The 18,842-nt window shown below is 42.8% G+C and overlaps 1 protein-coding gene across 3 annotated transcripts in view; it reads right to left on the reverse strand.

Annotated features, from left to right (window-relative positions):
* Positions 1 to 14,653, reverse strand: part of MORC4 (MORC family CW-type zinc finger 4) — a 54,097-nt gene extending 39,444 nt beyond the window's left edge. For 2 of the 3 annotated variants that reach the window (XM_041741537.1, XM_041741536.1), the window contains exons 1-5: positions 14,262 to 14,653; positions 14,071 to 14,143; positions 7,800 to 7,932; positions 2,213 to 2,430; positions 1,425 to 1,572 (exon numbers count right to left, since the gene is read on the reverse strand). In XM_041741537.1, the coding sequence (XP_041597471.1) occupies positions 1,425 to 1,572; positions 2,213 to 2,430; positions 7,800 to 7,932; positions 14,071 to 14,143; positions 14,262 to 14,363 (674 nt within the window). In that variant the 5' untranslated portion in view covers positions 14,364 to 14,653. Of the gene's footprint in view, positions 1 to 1,424; positions 1,573 to 2,211; positions 2,431 to 7,799; positions 7,933 to 14,070; positions 14,144 to 14,261 lie in introns of those variants that run through there. The other variant, XM_041741538.1, reaches the window with a different exon arrangement.
* Between the last annotated feature and the right edge of the window lie 4,189 nt (positions 14,654 to 18,842).

The following is an 18,842-nucleotide window of genomic DNA, read 5'->3' on the forward strand; positions in this document are numbered from 1 at the left end:
GAAACAATTCTTGGCCCTCAGGGCCACCTCAAGCTCTAGTGATACCTCCTCTCATACTTCAGCCTCTATTAGCTCAGAGGTGCTGTGTTGAAAATGTAAAAAAAAAAAAAGCCCACCTCACTATAATAGTACATTCTGAATTTTCCAGGATGTTCCTGATTCTTGCTACCTCACTCCACTTGCACACATTCTCTAAGGAGGTTCCCTGCTCTCCTTGCACCCGACCATTCACCATTCAAGGAAAACAGGTCTGGAGAAACTGTTTTTTTCTTTTTTAATTGGGAAAACCACATATTATATAGCTCTCTTACACATTTTCAAGGCCAACTGAAATAACATTAGCATAAGAAAGCCTCTGAGAAGTCCTGCAAAAAAGCAACATGGTAAACTTTGTTTCAGCCAGCTTTCCCCCCCAGTTATTGACCATGGAATCTTTTATTCACATAACACCTAATACCATATAACTGAAAAACAATGTACAAAGAAAAAAGTCTTCTTAATGTGTTTAAATCACTGGAAACACCTCAGGAAAATGATCCTTTATAATATAAATTAAATTTACTTGAGATTTATCCCAGTAGGACACAGGAAGATCTAAATTACCAATGTATATATATTTTTTAAAAAACCTCATTATTTTCTTTTTAACTGAAAGTACTCTTTATAAAATACCAGCATACTTTATACAGTTTTACCAGCTAAGAAATGAGGCAAAATACTTGACCTAAGGAGAAAAAGAATGAATACATCTGATACCCTGTTCTGTTAAAGATACCAGTATCCCTTCTATCTTATATATAAGGTTTGTAGACTTTCGTGGACACTGTTAAATGTATTCTACCAGACATGACAAATTAAACAAATGATGACATATCCTAAAGTATTTCCAGATGGTTTTATTAGCTCTAAACATACGATGTGAAGCCAGTATCATTATTATAGTTCAAATTTATCTGCTTCAAAGATTTTCATACTTCTAATCCAGCTGCTCTGAAGGCAGAAATAAGAGGTCCTTATTTTCAAAGATCATGTTGTGCTTTGTTATTTCTCTTTCTCATACTTCATTTTCATTGTCAAATGCATAAAATAACTATCATTATTCTATCTCAAAACAATGTCCATGAATCTAAGAAATTCATAATGTATTCTGAAGATCTTATAATAATGTTGAACTGTCTTGGTTATTTCTGGCAATAGCCTCAGAATATATGGATCTCCACTTCATCAAGCTTCACATCTCACCAGTTAAGAACCACTTTCTCAAACAGGAACTGTGGTTCCATGAAAGTGGAGGAAAGATGTGCAATGAGATCCAAATATGCATCCAAATTTATCTACTCTGCTTCTCTAGAGAGGGGTTTGTCAAGTGTCCTTCATCCTACTACCTTTGCTTACTTGAGTCTATCACCTCTAAGATACAATACCTGCGGATGTTCCAGATGAGAACCCGAGTGCCTTTTTTGCCTGGGATGGCGTCAAACTGGGACAGCAAGTCATTTTCACTGTTGAAAATGGAATAGTTCAAGATGGCTTCTAGGCTGGGCAAGGAGTCCTCAGTGATGATCATTTTTTGTAAGACCAAATACAGTCAAAGAAAAATGAGTATCTTAAAAGGATACGATCAATTTGGGACATCTGGGTTGCATGTTGGGACAAAATATAAACATACAGTTGGAAGCATGAGCATTATTGCTACAGAAAAAAGGGAAGGGGGAAAATGGAGAAAGGTCACAGAGACACTCAAATTAGTCACCCTTGCAGACTACCGCTTTGAAAATATACTGTGAACCAAAGCTGTTTAAGAAACAGATCAAAGGCTGAATCTTTAGACTCAGGAAGCAATGAGTTCAAACTTTACCGCGGTGTTGCTTGGGTCAAGACAACCTGTCATTCTAATAGAAATAACAGCTTGTCTTAGGTATATAGGGAAATGAGCCATTCTGCTCTCAGATAAGCTGACAAATACTATGTATCTCAAAAACAATGGAAGTTTCAATACAATAAAAAACATTTCTAAGCTTCTATCAACAGTACCTTTACTTCCAAAAGTATTTCATAGGGTGAAATTCCAGTTAAATTTAGGACACTTGAATATCTCTTTAAATATGAAAACTTTTGATAGCTGGATTTGAGCTGAAGACAAGAGATTTCTATTGTAATAGGCAGATCAGACTCATTCTGAATGGACATTCTCCATTTTCAGAAAGGATATTGTTTTGCTGGTTGAATGGAACAATTGGTACAATAACTGCCTGGGCCTGGACACATTCCAGATAGGTCTGTGATAGGAGTCCAACAGTGAGCGTACCCCCATTCTTGGTGAAGACAAGAGCGTCCTTTCCTAGCCGCATGGAACCTGACTTGAAACCATTACCAAAGATGCCGATGGGACACTGGCTCTTCTTTATTACTTTATCTGTAAAGCCAAAGCTGTAATTACACAAGAAAAAATAAATCAGAAAAAAAATCAGAAAGGTAAAAAGCATCCTAAGACAGGTTGACAGGCAGAATGGCTTTCAGATGAAAAACACTTATAAAAAGTCACTCCTTCTTTCTTCCTTTTGGTACCTCTGGGCAAAATTATCAAGTGAAAGCCATACGACATTACTATGAGGTAGCAGCCCTGGTTCTCCCGTGTGGATGGTGTGTGTACAGATGCCTCCATCACAGTAGTCAGACTTGACGAACGTGAAGATGGCCTCTTCTTGCTGCCTAACAAGGAGAACTGGAGGAGGCCACGAGCAGCTGCCTTTCTTGTCTGGATAGAATGGCTCTGATTACTAATAGTAAAGTAAGGGTAGGGTGAAAAGGGTGGTTATCTCACCGAGCACATGGGTGTGGGTCACAAAATGAACCCACAGCAGTGCTGGTCAGAAGTACCAGACGAGGCATCCCCCCTATATCACCTTCTCGAAATCTGAGAAGTCAGAGGTTGCGTATCTTAACAATTTCAATTCTCCACCCAAAGGATAACTCTTTCAATTCTTAACCTCTGCTCCATCTGCTGAGACAGTTTGTTGGAATGTGGCCAGGGAATAAAAATAGGTAATTCTGCCACTGAATATCAGCAAGCAGCTGCGGTCTGAGGTCTCTCTTGTTTGATCAGGGGGCTTTCATTGGGTCACCTCGACAATCTCTGCAGCCAGATACTTTCCCTTTTCCTAGGCTCCCCATTCCAACACACAACAGAATAACAGAAGCAGAAAAGTGGAAGATACAAAATCCAGAATGATGATTGGCTCCTTCATAGGTCTTCTCTTGCCACAAATAAAATTTTAAGGACTGCTTCTCTCCAGACAAAGTGCATAATGTTGTACGGTAACATTCATTCAATAAATATTGGCTGAGTCCCTATTATGTACTATGCATTGTGCTAAAGCACTGGAGACATGATGGTTAGTAAGAAAAAAAAAAGAAGACTTGATTCTTTCTTTCATGGTTTACAGTCTAAGGAGGGATTTCATCTATTACAGATTAGATGCTTCTCCAATACCAATTAAGTAGACACTCTATCTGCCATGGCTGAGTGGCTTGGCCTTGGTTCTTACTCTTCTGAGCAGGGTTGAGGTGCCTAGTTTCTACTTCCTGAAGGCTGTGGCTTGTGCTTACGCCCTATGAAAGAGGGACCACCTTTTACTTTTCTATTTCAAAACATGTTACACAATAATGCCATCGTGTCCTTCTAGATCCTTCCTAGGAGCTTTGATTATCCTATGGATAATTCTACTCACAGTAAAAGGTAGTTTCTAGGGCAGAAGTTCCTTTGAAAATACCAAAAGATCACTGAGTTTCTGCCGTCTATGGGCCTCAGTAATCCAGGAAATGAACTTCTAGAAGCTGGTAAAATCCAGGCATTCCTAATCCTCTTGTGTAACAAGTGCCTAGAAAAGATGGGAGTTGTTAGGAGGATTACATTATATACTGTCTAGGGGCACCTGGGTGGCTCAGTGGTTGAGCTTCTGCCTTTGGCTCAAGTCATGATCCCGGGGTCCTGAGACCGAGCCCCACATCGGGCTCCCTGCAGGGAGTCTGCTTCTCCCTCTGCCTATGTCTCTGCTTCTCTGTCTCTCATGAATAAATAAATAAAATATTTTTTAAAATTATATACTGTCTGTACAATACTCTTTTAAACTATAAAGTAGTATTCAGAGCTTAATTTTGAACTAACTCTAGAAGTCATTCTGAGAACTGTCCTGCACTATCCTGTACCTCTACTTCAGATTGAATGTTGTTACCTAAAACTCAGGGCTCTTCAGAGATAGTCATCTTACCTGTCACATGGAATAGATTTATGTGCTTATTTCGACTTAAATTATCTCTAGTGCCATGAAAGCTTCACTGAGGTAGTTTAAGGGAAAGTGGTGAAAACAGGGAGAATATATTAAATCCCCTCAATTTCCCAGCTTTTCCTGCCTCTTCTGCCACTTAACATTCCTTTTTTCCTTTGTAAGTATAAACCCTCATTGTGTTACTTAGTTTGGAAGAGACCAAATGACTATATGAGCTTGAGGAGATTAAGTAATAGCACGGGGCCAGAAATCAGAAGTGAAAAGGATAAGAGAAGTTAGAAGAGAGGAGCCGGAAGCTCTGGATTTTGTTGTTGTTGTTGTTATGTTCCACTTAACCCATTTATGTTTCTTTTATGCCATTTATGTTCCCATGTTAGGTATTCTGCTTAACTGAAAATTGTGGAATGGATGCCACATACTGATCAAATAACTACCGAGTGTAGAAGCCCTCACAACCAAGGAGAGAATTGTGGTGATGCATTTTATGTAGTTTATGTGTTTATGTAGTTGGTATAGCTCCCTAATTTTCCGAGTATCTCTTGGCTTAGACGGTGGCTTCCCTAAGTAAGTCCTGTTCTATCCTTTCGTGTAAGAGACACCAATGGCAGTGTTTACATACCGGCAGGGGGGAAGGGCTTGGATGTCAGCTTTTTGAGTGGAATCCAGGGAGACAGCAGCTTGCTCCCGAGTTCCTTAGAATGTCAAGATTCTAGAATCTAAAGAGATCAGCTTAAATTGGGACTCTGACCAATGAAACAAACCTCAGCAAATCTGTGGCCATATGAGGGCAGGCAGTGCTGTTTCCTAGGTAAATGATACAGAATATAAAGCAATGGAACACTGCTAAACACAGTTGTTCTCTGGCTGTTGATTTAGAAGAACAGACCTACTAGGAAATGCACTTCTGAGCAGAGGTGGCAAATATTTTAATCCACAGATCTGTGTCTCTTTTTAATCCCTTACCTTTGAAAGAGCTTTCCTACCTTGTGGAGAAAGGTAACTGAACATATAGACTAGCTGGTTCACCACTATCCCCAGAAGCTAAAGAGAATTCACTGTGGACTTGAAAGGAATTTAATGATAGGCTTTTCCTTCTTAATTTTATTTTCATTGGGATTCTGTATTTATGGGAGAAACTTGCTGCAGCTATAGAACTATTTTTATTAGCTCAGAAAAAGGAAGAGTACCATGAAGAGTTGGAAACTATGGGTAGGATTATTACAAATGTTATCGTGAAATAAGAGTATCAGTGGGCTTAATCATTCTGCACCATTAGAGGTAATTACTTCTACTATTATGTAAAAGTAATATGTCCCTAACCAAAACCAAATGAACATACTTAATTTTCAAAGCTACCTCTAAAGTCCAATTATTTATAACGAAATTGTGGTAAGTGGAATCCATGGCTAGGAGTTAGGATTGGATTAAATGAACTTTTAAATAAATGGGACCTCCTAGCTCATTAAAGTTAGTTTTAAGATATGATCACAAATAATATCTGGTACATATACATTAATCCAGGACTCAGTAAAAAAGGTCTAAAATTAATTTTTCAGTATGAAGAACAATGGCCCAGCTCAAATTAGTGGGAAACATACTTGGTATGGTAACGCCAAAAAATGGTATGACAAGTATGTTTCTGCCTGTTTTGCTATTTTGTTCTTTGGGGAGGGAACAAAATTATGAATGCATGATACTTACCCCTTTATCCTTCAGCTCAAATGCCACATCTTCAGGGTAGCCTGTTTTGATTCTCTAGACTAGGTTAGGTTAGAGCCTTCCATTATATATTCTCGTTGAAACTGTAGTCTTCCTTCATAGCACTTACCACTAGGTGAGATAACCTATTTAGTTGTATTACTGGTCAATTCTTTGCTATACTTCTCACTAAACCATCAGCCCCTTGAGGGCGAGGATCCTGTCTATCTGGTTCACCACTTTATCTCCAGTGACTTTCACATAGGGGTTCAGTAAAAATTTGTTGAATGAATCTGGAACAAAAATTGTGATTACTTTGAAACCACCCTCCTCTTTTCTCTTGCCTTATAACTATAAGCTCCAGCTTTCATAGAGGTAGTTCCGCCCATAAAACGGAAGGCACTCAGATTTACTGGGCCCACTATCTGGCACCCATGTTGCTGGGATAAAGTGTGGTGGAAAGGAACTATTAAAAAATAGGGAAAAATGAATACATATGTAATTAGAGGTATCAATGCTTTGGTTCCATCCCATATAAAATTGTATTTTTTTAATATTAGCTTGAGGAGCTAAATGTAATGCTATAAATTAACCAACATACTGGCCACATCTTTATCTTACTTCTAGAAGCGTTCCTCGAATATTCTACTGATTATGGGGGTCCGAGACACCAGGTACACAGGCTGCTGAGTGGTAAAACCTGACATTTTACTTGGTTAATGCCCAAATTTCATTTCTTTGCTTTGCTGGATCAAAGGGATTTCCCTATAAACAGGGTTACAGAATTAGAATGCCTTCCAAGAGAACTATGACCCATGCTTAAAAAGGGAGGATAGAAGGAAGGAGTTGAGGAAACACTTGTCTTTTACTGAGTAATACACGAAGATAATCAAGTAGAAACTTATATTCTCAACTACAAACATTTTAAAGTGATTAAATGAACTGAGAGTGGTGACAGAAATCTCAGCCACCAGCTTCAGCAGGTAGAAGAGAGAACGCCCTAATTTTGCAATTCTACTGCAACACCTTCCAAGATGATGTGTATGAATGTCTTCTATTCATCTTTCCTGGGGCTTGGTTATACCCAAGCACATTCATGCATTTAACCCAAAGATCATCCCAACTGCAATACTTCTAATCTAAGAATGAGTTAAGGCTAATATCATTTGGAGGAGGTCTTAGACCAGCCAAGGCCTTCAGGTCCTTAAGCTTGCTATTCTCTGCCTGAACTCTTATTCTTTGCCCCCTGCTCCTTTACCCTGTTAAATTCTACTACTCACTCTCAGATTCCTTTATTTATTTATAAAGATTTTACTTATTTATTTATAAGAGACACATACAGAGAGAGAGGCAAAGACACAGGCAGAGGGAGAAGCAGGCTTCCTGTGGGGAGCCTGATGTAGGACTCAATCCCAGAACCCCAGGATCATGAAAGCTAAAAGCAGATGCTCAACCACTGAGCCAGGTGCCCCCAGATCTCAGTTTAAATATCACTTCATCCAAGAGGCTCTGTTGACTTCCTGGATCAGATATGGTTCTCCTCCTGGCCTACCCCATTGCATCCTATCCTTTTCTAGCATACTTGTCATTTTTAAATTATGATTACTGCCTCATTGTCTGAATTGCCAGCTAAACTGTAAGTTCTATGAGGGCAAGAATAGTGTCTACTTCATAACCAGTGCCCTGGCACATAATACATGCTCAATAAATATTTGCTGAGTGAATAAAGGGAAGGTGAAATATTAAAGAAAATTATGAAGCCTTAAATAGAGTTCATGAACTCGAAACAAGAAAGAATGAAGGCATTTTTACCTGAGCATTCGGTGTAGTTTATGAGGTGTCATCCCACATCCATCATCAGTAAAGGTCAAACAAGATTTATTCTTGACCTCTTCAACATCTATAAAGACTGTCCTGGCGGATACATCTGGATCTACAGCATTATCTGCAAAAGGTAGAAATCTGTAATATTAGATCCCTTTTTCTAGTATTTCAGTAAAATCTCTAGTTCAGTGCCCCAAGACAAAGAAACTCGCCTTTATTCCCCCTAGGTGGATGTCCCCAAAGGTGGGCAGGGTGTGCACTTACTAGGTTACGGGAACAATAGATATGATGACAGGTGGGATTGTGAAGCTGCTTTCTAGATTTCATATAATGACTGAACTGCAATGTGCCTTTCTCCCTTCACATTTCGGGATCTGTAGGAAAAATAACTCCTGTACACAAAGCATTTTGCTCCATTTTTATCTTACTCCTCTTTCTTACCTTTCAGCTGCTTCACTGCTCAGGAGCACATACAGTTAAAGGGTGGCTATGGGGAACAGCTGAATTTGCAATTTCAGTACAAATTGATGCATACTATACATGTTACAGTGCATCTGTGAACATTTTGTTTTCTACTTTTTTACATCACCTCCTCTGTTAAAGAACACAGATATTATCACTGTCCCTGTTTATGGCCTAAGAGGCCCTGAAAGAGGTAGAAGTTCAAATGGAACATTTAATGCCCGCCCAGATTCCAGTGAATGCTAACAAGAATGCTTAGAGAGAAGGGAGGGATTCTGCTTCAGTACTTTGTAAAAGTATTAAAGGTGAAGCTGTCCCACTCTCATCAAATAGAGAACACAGAATTAAAGCAGAAAAAAAAATTGTAGGTCAAGCTTCAGGATTCCTCCTGAGTAAGGTCTTCAAAATGGGCTCATCATTTAAGATTCCAAAGGCACCAATATAACCACATTCTAACATATGTGCAAAGTCTACAACTCTAAGGGGTGCCAATGTCTAGTAGCCACATCTTTTATGCCAGTTCAACTGTCACTCATTGACACATGGACTGTAAAAGTTTCATTAGGACTCGCTGGCCCAGAGGCACCTGAGTGGCTCAGTGGGTTAAGCATCTGCCTTTGGCTCAGGTCATGATCCCAGGGTTCTGGGTTTGAGCCCCGCATAGGGCTCCCTGCTCAGTGGGGCCGCTGCTTCTCCCTCTCCCTCTGCTCCCCTGCTCCTGCTCTCTTGCTCTCACTCTATCTCAAATAAATAAATACAATTTTAAAAAAAGACTCACTGGCCTGAGTGGGAGGGCAGTTTGTACCATCTATCAAATGGGTTCCCCAAGCACTCCTGTCCCTACTAGCTCTTTCACCAAGACTGAGACCTTCCCTTCCACCCCGTTTCCCTTTTTTTAAAAAAAAGATTTTATTTATTCATTCATGAGAGACACACAGAGTGAGGCAGAGACACAGGCAGAGGGAGAAGCAGGCTCCACGCAGGGAGCCGGACGTGGGACTTGATCTCGGGATCCCAGGATCACGCTTGGGCTGAAGGCAGGTGCTAAACTGCTGAGCCACCTAGGCTTCCCCCACCCGCCTTCCCTTTTCCCTGGCATCACCACATGGCTGGGCTGAGAGAGCCAGGTGGGCTCCTGGCTGTATACTTGTCCCACTACCACTGTTGAAATTGTGCCATTTCTCCACTGGGAACATCCCTTACAAGCAAAAGAAATATTACTCATATTCAGAATATCAATTTTTATAATTAAATTAAATTCAGTTACCACCACCTAGATGTGCATAACGTTCACCAAATAAAACAAGACACAGAGTGATTTCAAGGGCCATAAAGATGCTGCCTGTGTTCACTGCTAAACCCCTCACAAACTGTCACCCCAAAAAAGTCATGACAGCAGTAAACCATCACCAATAGTCCCAGAAGGGAAGTAAGAGGTCTGACAATAGTCTATCTTTAAAAAAAAAAAAATAGTCTATCTTTAAGGGCTAGATGGGGCCAAAGCCTTGGGTCATGTGGTAAATCAAGTGGGCCAACTTTCATCAGGAATTGTAGGTTTGATATGCAATAGAGGCTTTATCAGAAATACAGTGTTTGGGATCCCTGGGTGGCGCAGCGGTTTGGCGCCTGTCTTTGGCCCAGGGCGCGATCCTGGAGACCCGGGATCGAATCCCACGTCAGGCTCCCGGTGCATGGAGCCTGCTTCTCCCTCTGCCTGTGTCTCTGCCTCTCTCTCTCTCTCTGTGACTATCATAAATAAAAATAAATAAAACTTTAAAAAAAAATCTTTAAAAAAAAAAAAAAAGAAATACAGTGTTTTACTTTGTGTGAGAGGCAGCAGTTTTTTTCTTGAATTGACAGAAGGATCCAGCACTGGGAAGCTACCTACACTGTTTCAAGAAACCACTTCGCAAGCAGACCCAGAATTGTTTTAGGACTTATCAGTCACTCTCGCTGGCAGAAAGCCAGGGCCATTGAGACTGATACCTTTACCTTGTCAACCAACAGGGCATCATTTCTATTTTGAAGGCTTTGGACACAGGAGAAAGTTTTTCTAACACTTCATGAACATTCACAAATCAAACATGTAACACCTATCAATTCCAATTCCAAGTTTATGTGACCACACATTCAATGGATCTGCGTGTGCTTCTCACAAAATCACTTTTCTTCCTTTCCTGTTTACTGCAGATTCTGCCCAAACGTTATTAGATGCTTTTTTTTTTTTTTTAATATGGAAACATACCAGAGCATTTTAACACAGGCACTTCAGGGGTTACAACGTAGCTTCCCAGGGAAGCTAGACATTTTATTTCCTTGGTTAGAGGCTGCTGGGGTCCAGGGTGGAGGGGCCCAGCAGCGGCCAGGGGTGGCCCTAGCAGCTTAGGACAAGATAGCAGCAGGTGGCAGTAAGCCCAGCTTTACATTTATCTTCCATCTGAAGTAGCCTTTCCCTTGGCCTCAACAAATGAACTTATAATAATAAGGCACCAATCTGGTGGCTGGTTTCAATCCGATCTCTTGCTGCTGAACCTTCCAAAAATTTACCAACCTGTAGCACATGCTATCCCAGCCGGCACTGCCTATAAACAGGCAGGACAGCAAGAGAGAACCCCTGCTCCCTGCCACTGCCCCCTACTTAGGCAAGAGCTACACTACCAGAGCCTGGGATGTCTTTATCCCCCTAACCTGGCCCATACAACCTCATGTGCTCCCGGATCCCAAGAAGTCCTCTCTCTCCTAACTTGGCCCATGCTCCCCGGAGCAGGAGGACCCTATCTCTGCCTCCCCTTGCCCCCCCCTTAGGCAAGAACATGAGAAACAAGATCCTAGGAAATCTATCTTCTCCTGTTAACCTGGTCCACCCGACTCCTGGTAAATAAATAAATAAATAAAAGCATTCCAACTGAATGAAGCCTCATAGCTCATCAGAATCTGGGAGGCAGTGAGAAACTGTCCTGTGATGGCCTCTCTGAGGTAGCCCTTTGCAAGCCTCCCATCCTCTTCTATTCCAGGAGGGCCCTATGTGGATTCCTGCAAGGCTGCCAGGGCCAAACTGCTGCCATACAGACATCCTACATGTATCTAAAAGCATTCTTGTTTAAAATTAAGGTCACCATTCTTCCAACACAAGCCTATTCATCCTCTGTTCCATATATATAAATATACAGATACATATACAAATATACACATACACATAGACACACAGAGCCAGCATTCAAATGACCACAAGTTTGATTCAAAAATTATTTTTTATCTCTCACTCTCTCTTACCCTATGTATCCCTAAACTCTCTCACATCTAGCTTTTTCTAGTCCCATTGTCACTTTCTTAGTTTACAGTTTATTCCTTCTCATCTGGATTATCACCGTAACCTCCTAATCAGTCTTTCAAAGCCATGGTTCTCTCTTCTCGAATCCATCTTTTACACACTGCTGCAAGATTAACTTTCCTGAAGCACAGCTGATCAGGACTTTCCCCTGTTCAGAAAACTTCAGGCTAAAAAGCCAAATACCTGGGCCTCCTGGTCCCACCCTGGTCCCAGGCCGCCTTTCTGACCTCATTACCTACTTGGTACTTGGAGTAAAAAGACCTGCACTTGAGTTCTTGTCCTGCCACTTACTAGACATGCAACTTTGGACAAGTCAGTTCACTTCTTTGACCCTCTGTATCTTGATCTGCAGGATGAGAATAATAATGATGATAATGACAATAATAATATTAATGATAATCATGCCATATAATAATATCTCAAGGGGTACAGTTAAAAATGTACTTGTGACAGCCCTTTAGAAACTAAGGATCTACAGTTGTGACAATTTGTAAACTCCACGCTCTAAAGAAACTCAATGACTCTGTATTCTTTGTGCCTTTGTTCATGCAGTTGCTTCTTTTGCCTGGAATGCCCTCCCCTCCCTACACCCGAATCCACATGTCCCAATCCTTCAAATCTCAGCTCAAATGTCAGCTCCTCTACAAAGCCTTTCCTAACCCTCCTCTTCCTGGTAAGCTGGAAGTCATCCCTCCTTCCTCTGAATTCCCACAGCACTCGAACTGTAGATCTTTGCTGATATGTCACTTTCTATTTAACTGTTACTCAAAGCATAAACCTTATATACCTTCTCCCCCTACTAAAAAAGTGAGACTATCTTGTATTCATTTTTTTCCTGCCATAGTGGCCTTGCCCATGGTGAATGCTCCATAAATATTCACTGAATGAAGGAGTCAATAGAAAATTAATGCATGAATGGAGGAGAAAAATATTGAGAACAAACCTAAAATGAAAGCTTTGGATTACCAGTAACACTTTGCTCTCCTTTTTCTCTCTGATTGTTAATGTTACCACAAATAGCTGTGATTCGGTGTTAAAAACTGCATTTCCACATGCATGTGCACAGGGACACGTGTCTGTGTATCTAATACACACATGCTCTCAGAGGAGACATCTTAGGCCAGGCTTAGGTTCTTTTCGTTTAATGCTTGGGCCAAAAATAATCTAGCATATTCTAAATTGCATACAGAACACACACTCTTTGGATCACCTGTAAAGTTCAGTACACAGTTCGGGGTAGGTACACCCAGTTTTACATAGTGAAGCTGTCCGGGAAGAACACACCTCTGTCTCCCATTTCCCCCCTAAGTAAATTGTTACTTTTCCCTCTTTTTCCTTTCTTATAAGCTACAGGCACTGAGATCTCATTCCACAGAGCAGAATTTCCCTCCAAGCATGGTGCAAACCCTTAAAGATACAGTTCTTGTTCTCTAGGATTCAAAATGCATCAATGTCAGTGTTTTTCTTTTTCCCCTTGCACCTTCAAAAGAACAGTCATACATAATGTAAGCATTCTTGTTATGGTCCAACTAATCACCCTTCCAAAGAGCTCTCTTAACCCTCCTGCTGCCTGCTGACTTCTTGCTCAAAACAGCTCGGCCCTGTGGGGCCACAGCAATTGCTTCAGTAGGGGTGGGGCTCCTCTGGCGAGCCTGGAAACCACTTTCAAGATTTTATTCTGTGCTACCTTGTCCCAATACTGGCTCTCCCCTCCCTCCATTTCCAAAACATTTACAAATGAGGCATTTTGTCCAGGAATGCCTTTCTTCTTTGCTTTCCACACAGTATTTAGCACACTACTGCAAAAGCTGGTGTACTTGGCTTCAAGGGATCAACTGAAAACGCTTTAAAAGCAAACCCTGGTGGAGCGAGAGGTTAAGTGCTCAGTGTTCATTCCAGCGGTGTGAGGGCGCTCGTGGACCACGGACCCAGCCCTCCACAGTCGCAGGGAGCCAAATGCACTCGTGTCATCTCTTAAAAGATGTCTCATCATTCCCAGAATTTCTGGTCCCAAAAGTTAAAGGACTCTGTCTTCCAGACTTTTCTCTAGGACCCTACCGGCTCCTCCACAATGCCCCTCTGCTAGCTTGGCGCCCTCCGTCGGTCGCCAGTCCCTGCGGATCCCAGCTGCCCTGGGGCCCGATATTTTTATGCATCTCCTTTTGATTATTAACTAAGCTATCCTAAAGTGCCCGGAACATCACGATCCAGAGAGAAAAGGCGCACGGACGTCCTAACTTTCCGGACACACCTTGTTTCCTCCGCTTTATCCGCGAGACCTCGTTCCCCCGGGGCCAGACAGCCGCCCCCTCCTCCGCCTGTGGGGCCAGGACGGTCCCAAGGCCACCCACCCCAGCCCCGCCCCGCTCCGCCCCGCACCGCTCCGCGCTTTCCTCTCGCGTCCGCGGCACCACGTTGGCACCACTGCCTCGGGCGATCGCGGCCAAGCCCGCCCTCGCCACTCACCTAGCAGCTCCGCGATGGCACTGAAGGGTCGCGTGTGGCTGCTGGAGTTGCTCTGTAGGTAGCGGGGGCTCATCTGGGGGCGAGAGAAGGTCCCGTCCCGCGTGAGGCCTCGGCCCGGCGGGCCCTCCCCGCGCGCCCCCCGCAGCCCCGGGGCCCGCGCGCGCGTCCGCCCCCTCGGGCCCCCGACCTACCGTGCTCAGGCGGATCCCGAAGGCCTGTGGGCCGCCGCTCGGCCGGGCCAGCCCGCTGCCCGGCGCGCCAGGGCCTGCGGGGGCCCCTCGGTACAGGAGCATTTTTTTGGCCGCCACGATACTCGTTTGCTGCCGCCGGACTCCTCGCCCGGCCGTCCCGGACTGGCCCTCGCTCACTCTCCCTCGCAGCTGGCGGCGGCCGTCCGGGGCTGGCTGGCCCTCCTTGCTCCCCCCCGCAGCTGGCGGGGGCGGGGCACGCTCCAGCCACCTGTCCCGGGCGGGAGGGGTGAGGCCGGCAGTGCCGAGCGGCGGCCCCGCCCTGTCAGCACCTCTCCCGACCCACGGACTGCCTGCCCGGGCGGCCTCAGGGCCGTACAGAAATATGGCGACCTCCTGACAGCCGCTCCTTGATCCCCGCCCCTAATTAATTCTTGGCGTTTGCCATAGGCCAGGCCGCTGAGCGGGAAAGCGACGGGGGGGGGGGGGGGGGGGGGAGACGAGGCAAGAGGAGGAAGAGGTTGTAGGGATTTCTGGAACGGAGTCCCAGTTAGGCTGCATGACTAACGGGCAGGATAAGACAAGTCTTACAAGTTCGAAAGACTACAGTTTTGCTATCTGGGAAGATAGCAGGCTCGCATGATGGGAAAGCATTCTGACTATGCTGGCTCCAGTGCCTCCAGGAGCACCCAGAACTTTCTGGAAGGCAACTGGCGACTCATCTTCAAAGCTTTGCAAGCGTGGGGGAAGCATTGCAAGCGCGCAGGGAGGCTGATTATAAAAGAAAACCTTGGAATGCACGTACATGCCCCAAATACAAGATTGGTTGAGTTACAGAGTACCCATGAAATGGAATGCTATGCAGATCTTGAAGGCCATAGTTGTAGATGAATATTTATTGATGTGGAAAATATTCACGAAGGTATTAAAGAAACCAGAAGACCCAACATGTTCTGTAACGTTATATCTTTTTTTATTGGAAAATAAGCATATATACACACACATATTCACACATACGTAATACATATGCATGCATATACACACACAATGAAAAACACTTGAAATGATGTATTCCAAGATATCTCCATGTCTGGAACTATAAATGTGTTTATTTTTTTATTTGCATTTTCTAATTTTTGTACTATCACATATACACTGATTATAGAAAAAAAGCCTTTTAAAGAAGATTTTATTTATTTGACAGAGAGAGAGAGAAGCAGGCACCCTGCTCAGCATGGGGATTGATCCCAAGATCCTGGGATCATGACCTGAGCCAAAGGCTCACCGACTGAGCTGCCCAGGTGCCCCAGAAAAAAAGATTTTTAATTAAAAAAATAACATTCCATGGTATGCACGAACCATAATTTATTTGACCATCCTTCTAGGATAACTCAAGTTGTTTACGACTTTTTTTTTCACAACACAAAAAGTGCTGCCTCAGACATTCTCGTGTATAGATCATTAATTCCTGGTACTATAATTTATACAGAATGTTGCTTTCTAATAGCATGTACATGGTTTACTCTTAATAACTATTGTAAGATGGGAGCAATTTGCCCTCCCAGCAAGTCAGCTATTCTGCCATGCTCATAGTGCTAGATATCTGGTCCTGCTCCTTAGACTTCTTGCCCATCTTTTGAATAAAAGATAGTATCTCCTTATTGTTTTAATTTGCATTTCCCCATCTACCAGTGAAGCTGAAATGTTTGTTGTCATTTGAATCTCCTTCTCTATAAGTGCCTGTTTATATTCTTTGAACATCATTTTTCCTTCCATTGAGTTCTTTGCATTTGTCCTTTTCCTGGTATTCTAAAAAAAATATTTTTTTAAATACACAAAAGTACGGAGAATGATATAACGAATCCCCATATACTTATTACTCAGATTCAAAAATTATCAAGACTTTGCCATACCTGTTTATATATTCTTTTTTCTTTTGTTTTTAATTTCTGTAAGCAATTTAGAGCAACTCTCAAACATCATATCATTTTACCCTATATATGTCAGTGTCCTCGGAAAACATGGACCCTTTTCTTAAAAACATAACCACAATGCCACTTTCACCCTGACCATAATTCATAACAACTCTTAATGTCCTCTAGTACCACTTCATATTCTGATTTCCTCAATTATCTCAAAAATTTGCCTTTTTTTTTACACTTGCTTTGTTTAAACCTAGATCCAAACAAGATGCACACATTGCACTTGGTATTTGTCCTGAACCTACTTTAATTTAAAACAATCTCCCCGCTTTTACTTCATGCTCTTAAGTTGCTGAAGAAATGAAGTTACTTGTACTGTTGAATGCCCTTACATTCTCATTTGTCTGTTTGCTTCTTCATATTGTCACTTAGCTTGCTCCTCTTGTTAGAGGAATAAGTGTAACTTAACTATAAATCATCAGTTGGCTCTGAAGCCTTCATTAGAGTCTGGTACAAAGGTATTTTGAAAGCAGGAATACTCATAGATGGTGCTATAGACTTCAGCTGCATCACATCAGGAAGTACATGGGATCCAACACTTAATGATATTCAGATTGATCAGTGGGTTCAGGTATATTCAGCCTGTATATTCCACCCTAGAATTCTCCATCAGCCTTTTACTTTATGGTCTCATCAATCAATATTTGTTGGCTGAAAAAAAATTTTATTGGAGTTGCAAAACAATCATTCTCATCCCATAATTTTTTTAAATGTATGAACTGGAGCCTTCTATGTAGAACTTCCCCTCATTCACCACAGCTGTTTGGTTACTCTGAAATATAATTTGTATAGATAGGATAGGATAAATGCTCAGTTCTTTACTTTTCAGTGACAATTTCATGGTGAAGTGCTGGTGCCTGCAGTAGAATCTGGGATGTACCAGCCTGTCTCCCATTTCAATAAAGGCCTTTTTGGCTGAGCTGCTGAGAGCACTGTTGGCAAGATGACTAGCCCCTTCAGGGATTGCCCAGGTACAGAAAGTTGCCTCACTCAAAGGTCACAAAGTCTTCTGAGGCAGCCCACATTGTCTGATCAAAGAAGTAGTATAAAAGGCTTTACCATCTCAGCCTGACTTGGGACAATTCTGTGGGGTCATTCTAAATCCAGATATCTCTGTGGGGCTGGCTGGGGCTGCTGTTGGGCCTGCAATGCAGCTCCACTTCCCCTCTGCCATCACCAGCTTCCTTTCACGGAGCTAATCCAAAAGACACCTCTTTTTCTTTCTTTCTTTTTTCCAAAAGACCCCTCTTAGTAAGTATCCTGTATGCTACATTCTGTTTTGGAGTCTGTTTCCTGGGGAACCCAAATTATGACACTTGAACCTGAGACTTATCCAAGAAATCGGTGCTCAGATGGGATTTGGGAGCTAGGTCACTCACTGCCCAGTTAGCATTTGAGACCACACCATAGATAGACCCCTGCCACAAGGTGGCAGTCCTATTATTGTTAAGATCTTTACCAGGTGGTGAATGGAATGGTATATTGGTAGAAGGGAACATACAATCTGGTATTTGAGAAATATGGGGGGAGATAGGAGCTCCAAGGTGAATAGAATGCCGTGGTTATTGAGCTCCAAAGATGATTAGACTCCCAACCGAGACAGGTTTGCTAATGCCCAAATCAGAATGCTTCCTGGGAAAGAATAGGACCCTGACACATGGCTTGCAGTTATCTAGTTTGATGCCACCAAAATCTCGAATCCCCAGATTCCTCTACAGACCTGATTTGACTTCCCTACTGATCATTTCTTCCCCCTCTTGCTTGGAGATGATGCAGAATGACTCCTCCACAAGACAATGCGTCCATTCACTTTCCCTCCTGGCCACTGGGCCTATAACAAGGGTTAAGACAGAGCCTGAACATGCGAGGCCTGCTAAGGGAGAAAAGTGACTCTGTCCCCAGGAAGCTGCAAAATCTAGCCAGCCTGGAGGAACAGGAGCTGGCAGAGTTCACATGGAATTGGATCCTGCGAGTGCTTTGGTCAAGGGAGCTAGACTATAATGTTGGATAAAACTGAGTTCATCAACAGTCTTCTGGAATACAACCTGGCAAGGACCCCAAGAAATGATACAAACTCACTACTGAGGTAGCTCCTTAGAAGTACAGAAAAAGTGATGATCCATGCCAGTGAGGTTGACATGCCATCAGTGCTGTGGCAATAGTGGAAGAAGGGACCAGAAGATTCAGAGCTGGGCATACTAGCGTGGATCGACTAAGCAAGACTAGAAAACTAACCAGAAAGCCACAGGATACACCGTTTACCAAAGACAAGGAATGAGTTGGTGAGAGGGGTACCAGCATCCCTAAGGAAGTCAGTGGTGACTCTCTGCAGCAAGTCAGGCCTGACAGTGGGAGTGTCTGCTGTGGATCTAGCTCACTGTAGCACACTGTAGAGCTCTGACACAATGGAGAGCCTTGGCTGAATGTGGCCATCACATGTCAGGTGGGTGCAATTGCCATACTGAGTGGCAGAGGTCAACAGAGAAGCAGAGAGTCTCAAGTGCAGTTATGGAAATAGAAGATAGCATCCCTGGGGGAAGAATGCATGGGCAAGGATAGTAAGTGTCCACTTGGGCGATGTTCTAATCAGAACTCTCATGTA

This window comes from Vulpes lagopus, chromosome X, assembly GCF_018345385.1.
Source record: "Vulpes lagopus strain Blue_001 chromosome X, ASM1834538v1, whole genome shotgun sequence".
Classification (NCBI taxonomy): Eukaryota; Metazoa; Chordata; class Mammalia; order Carnivora; family Canidae; genus Vulpes; species Vulpes lagopus.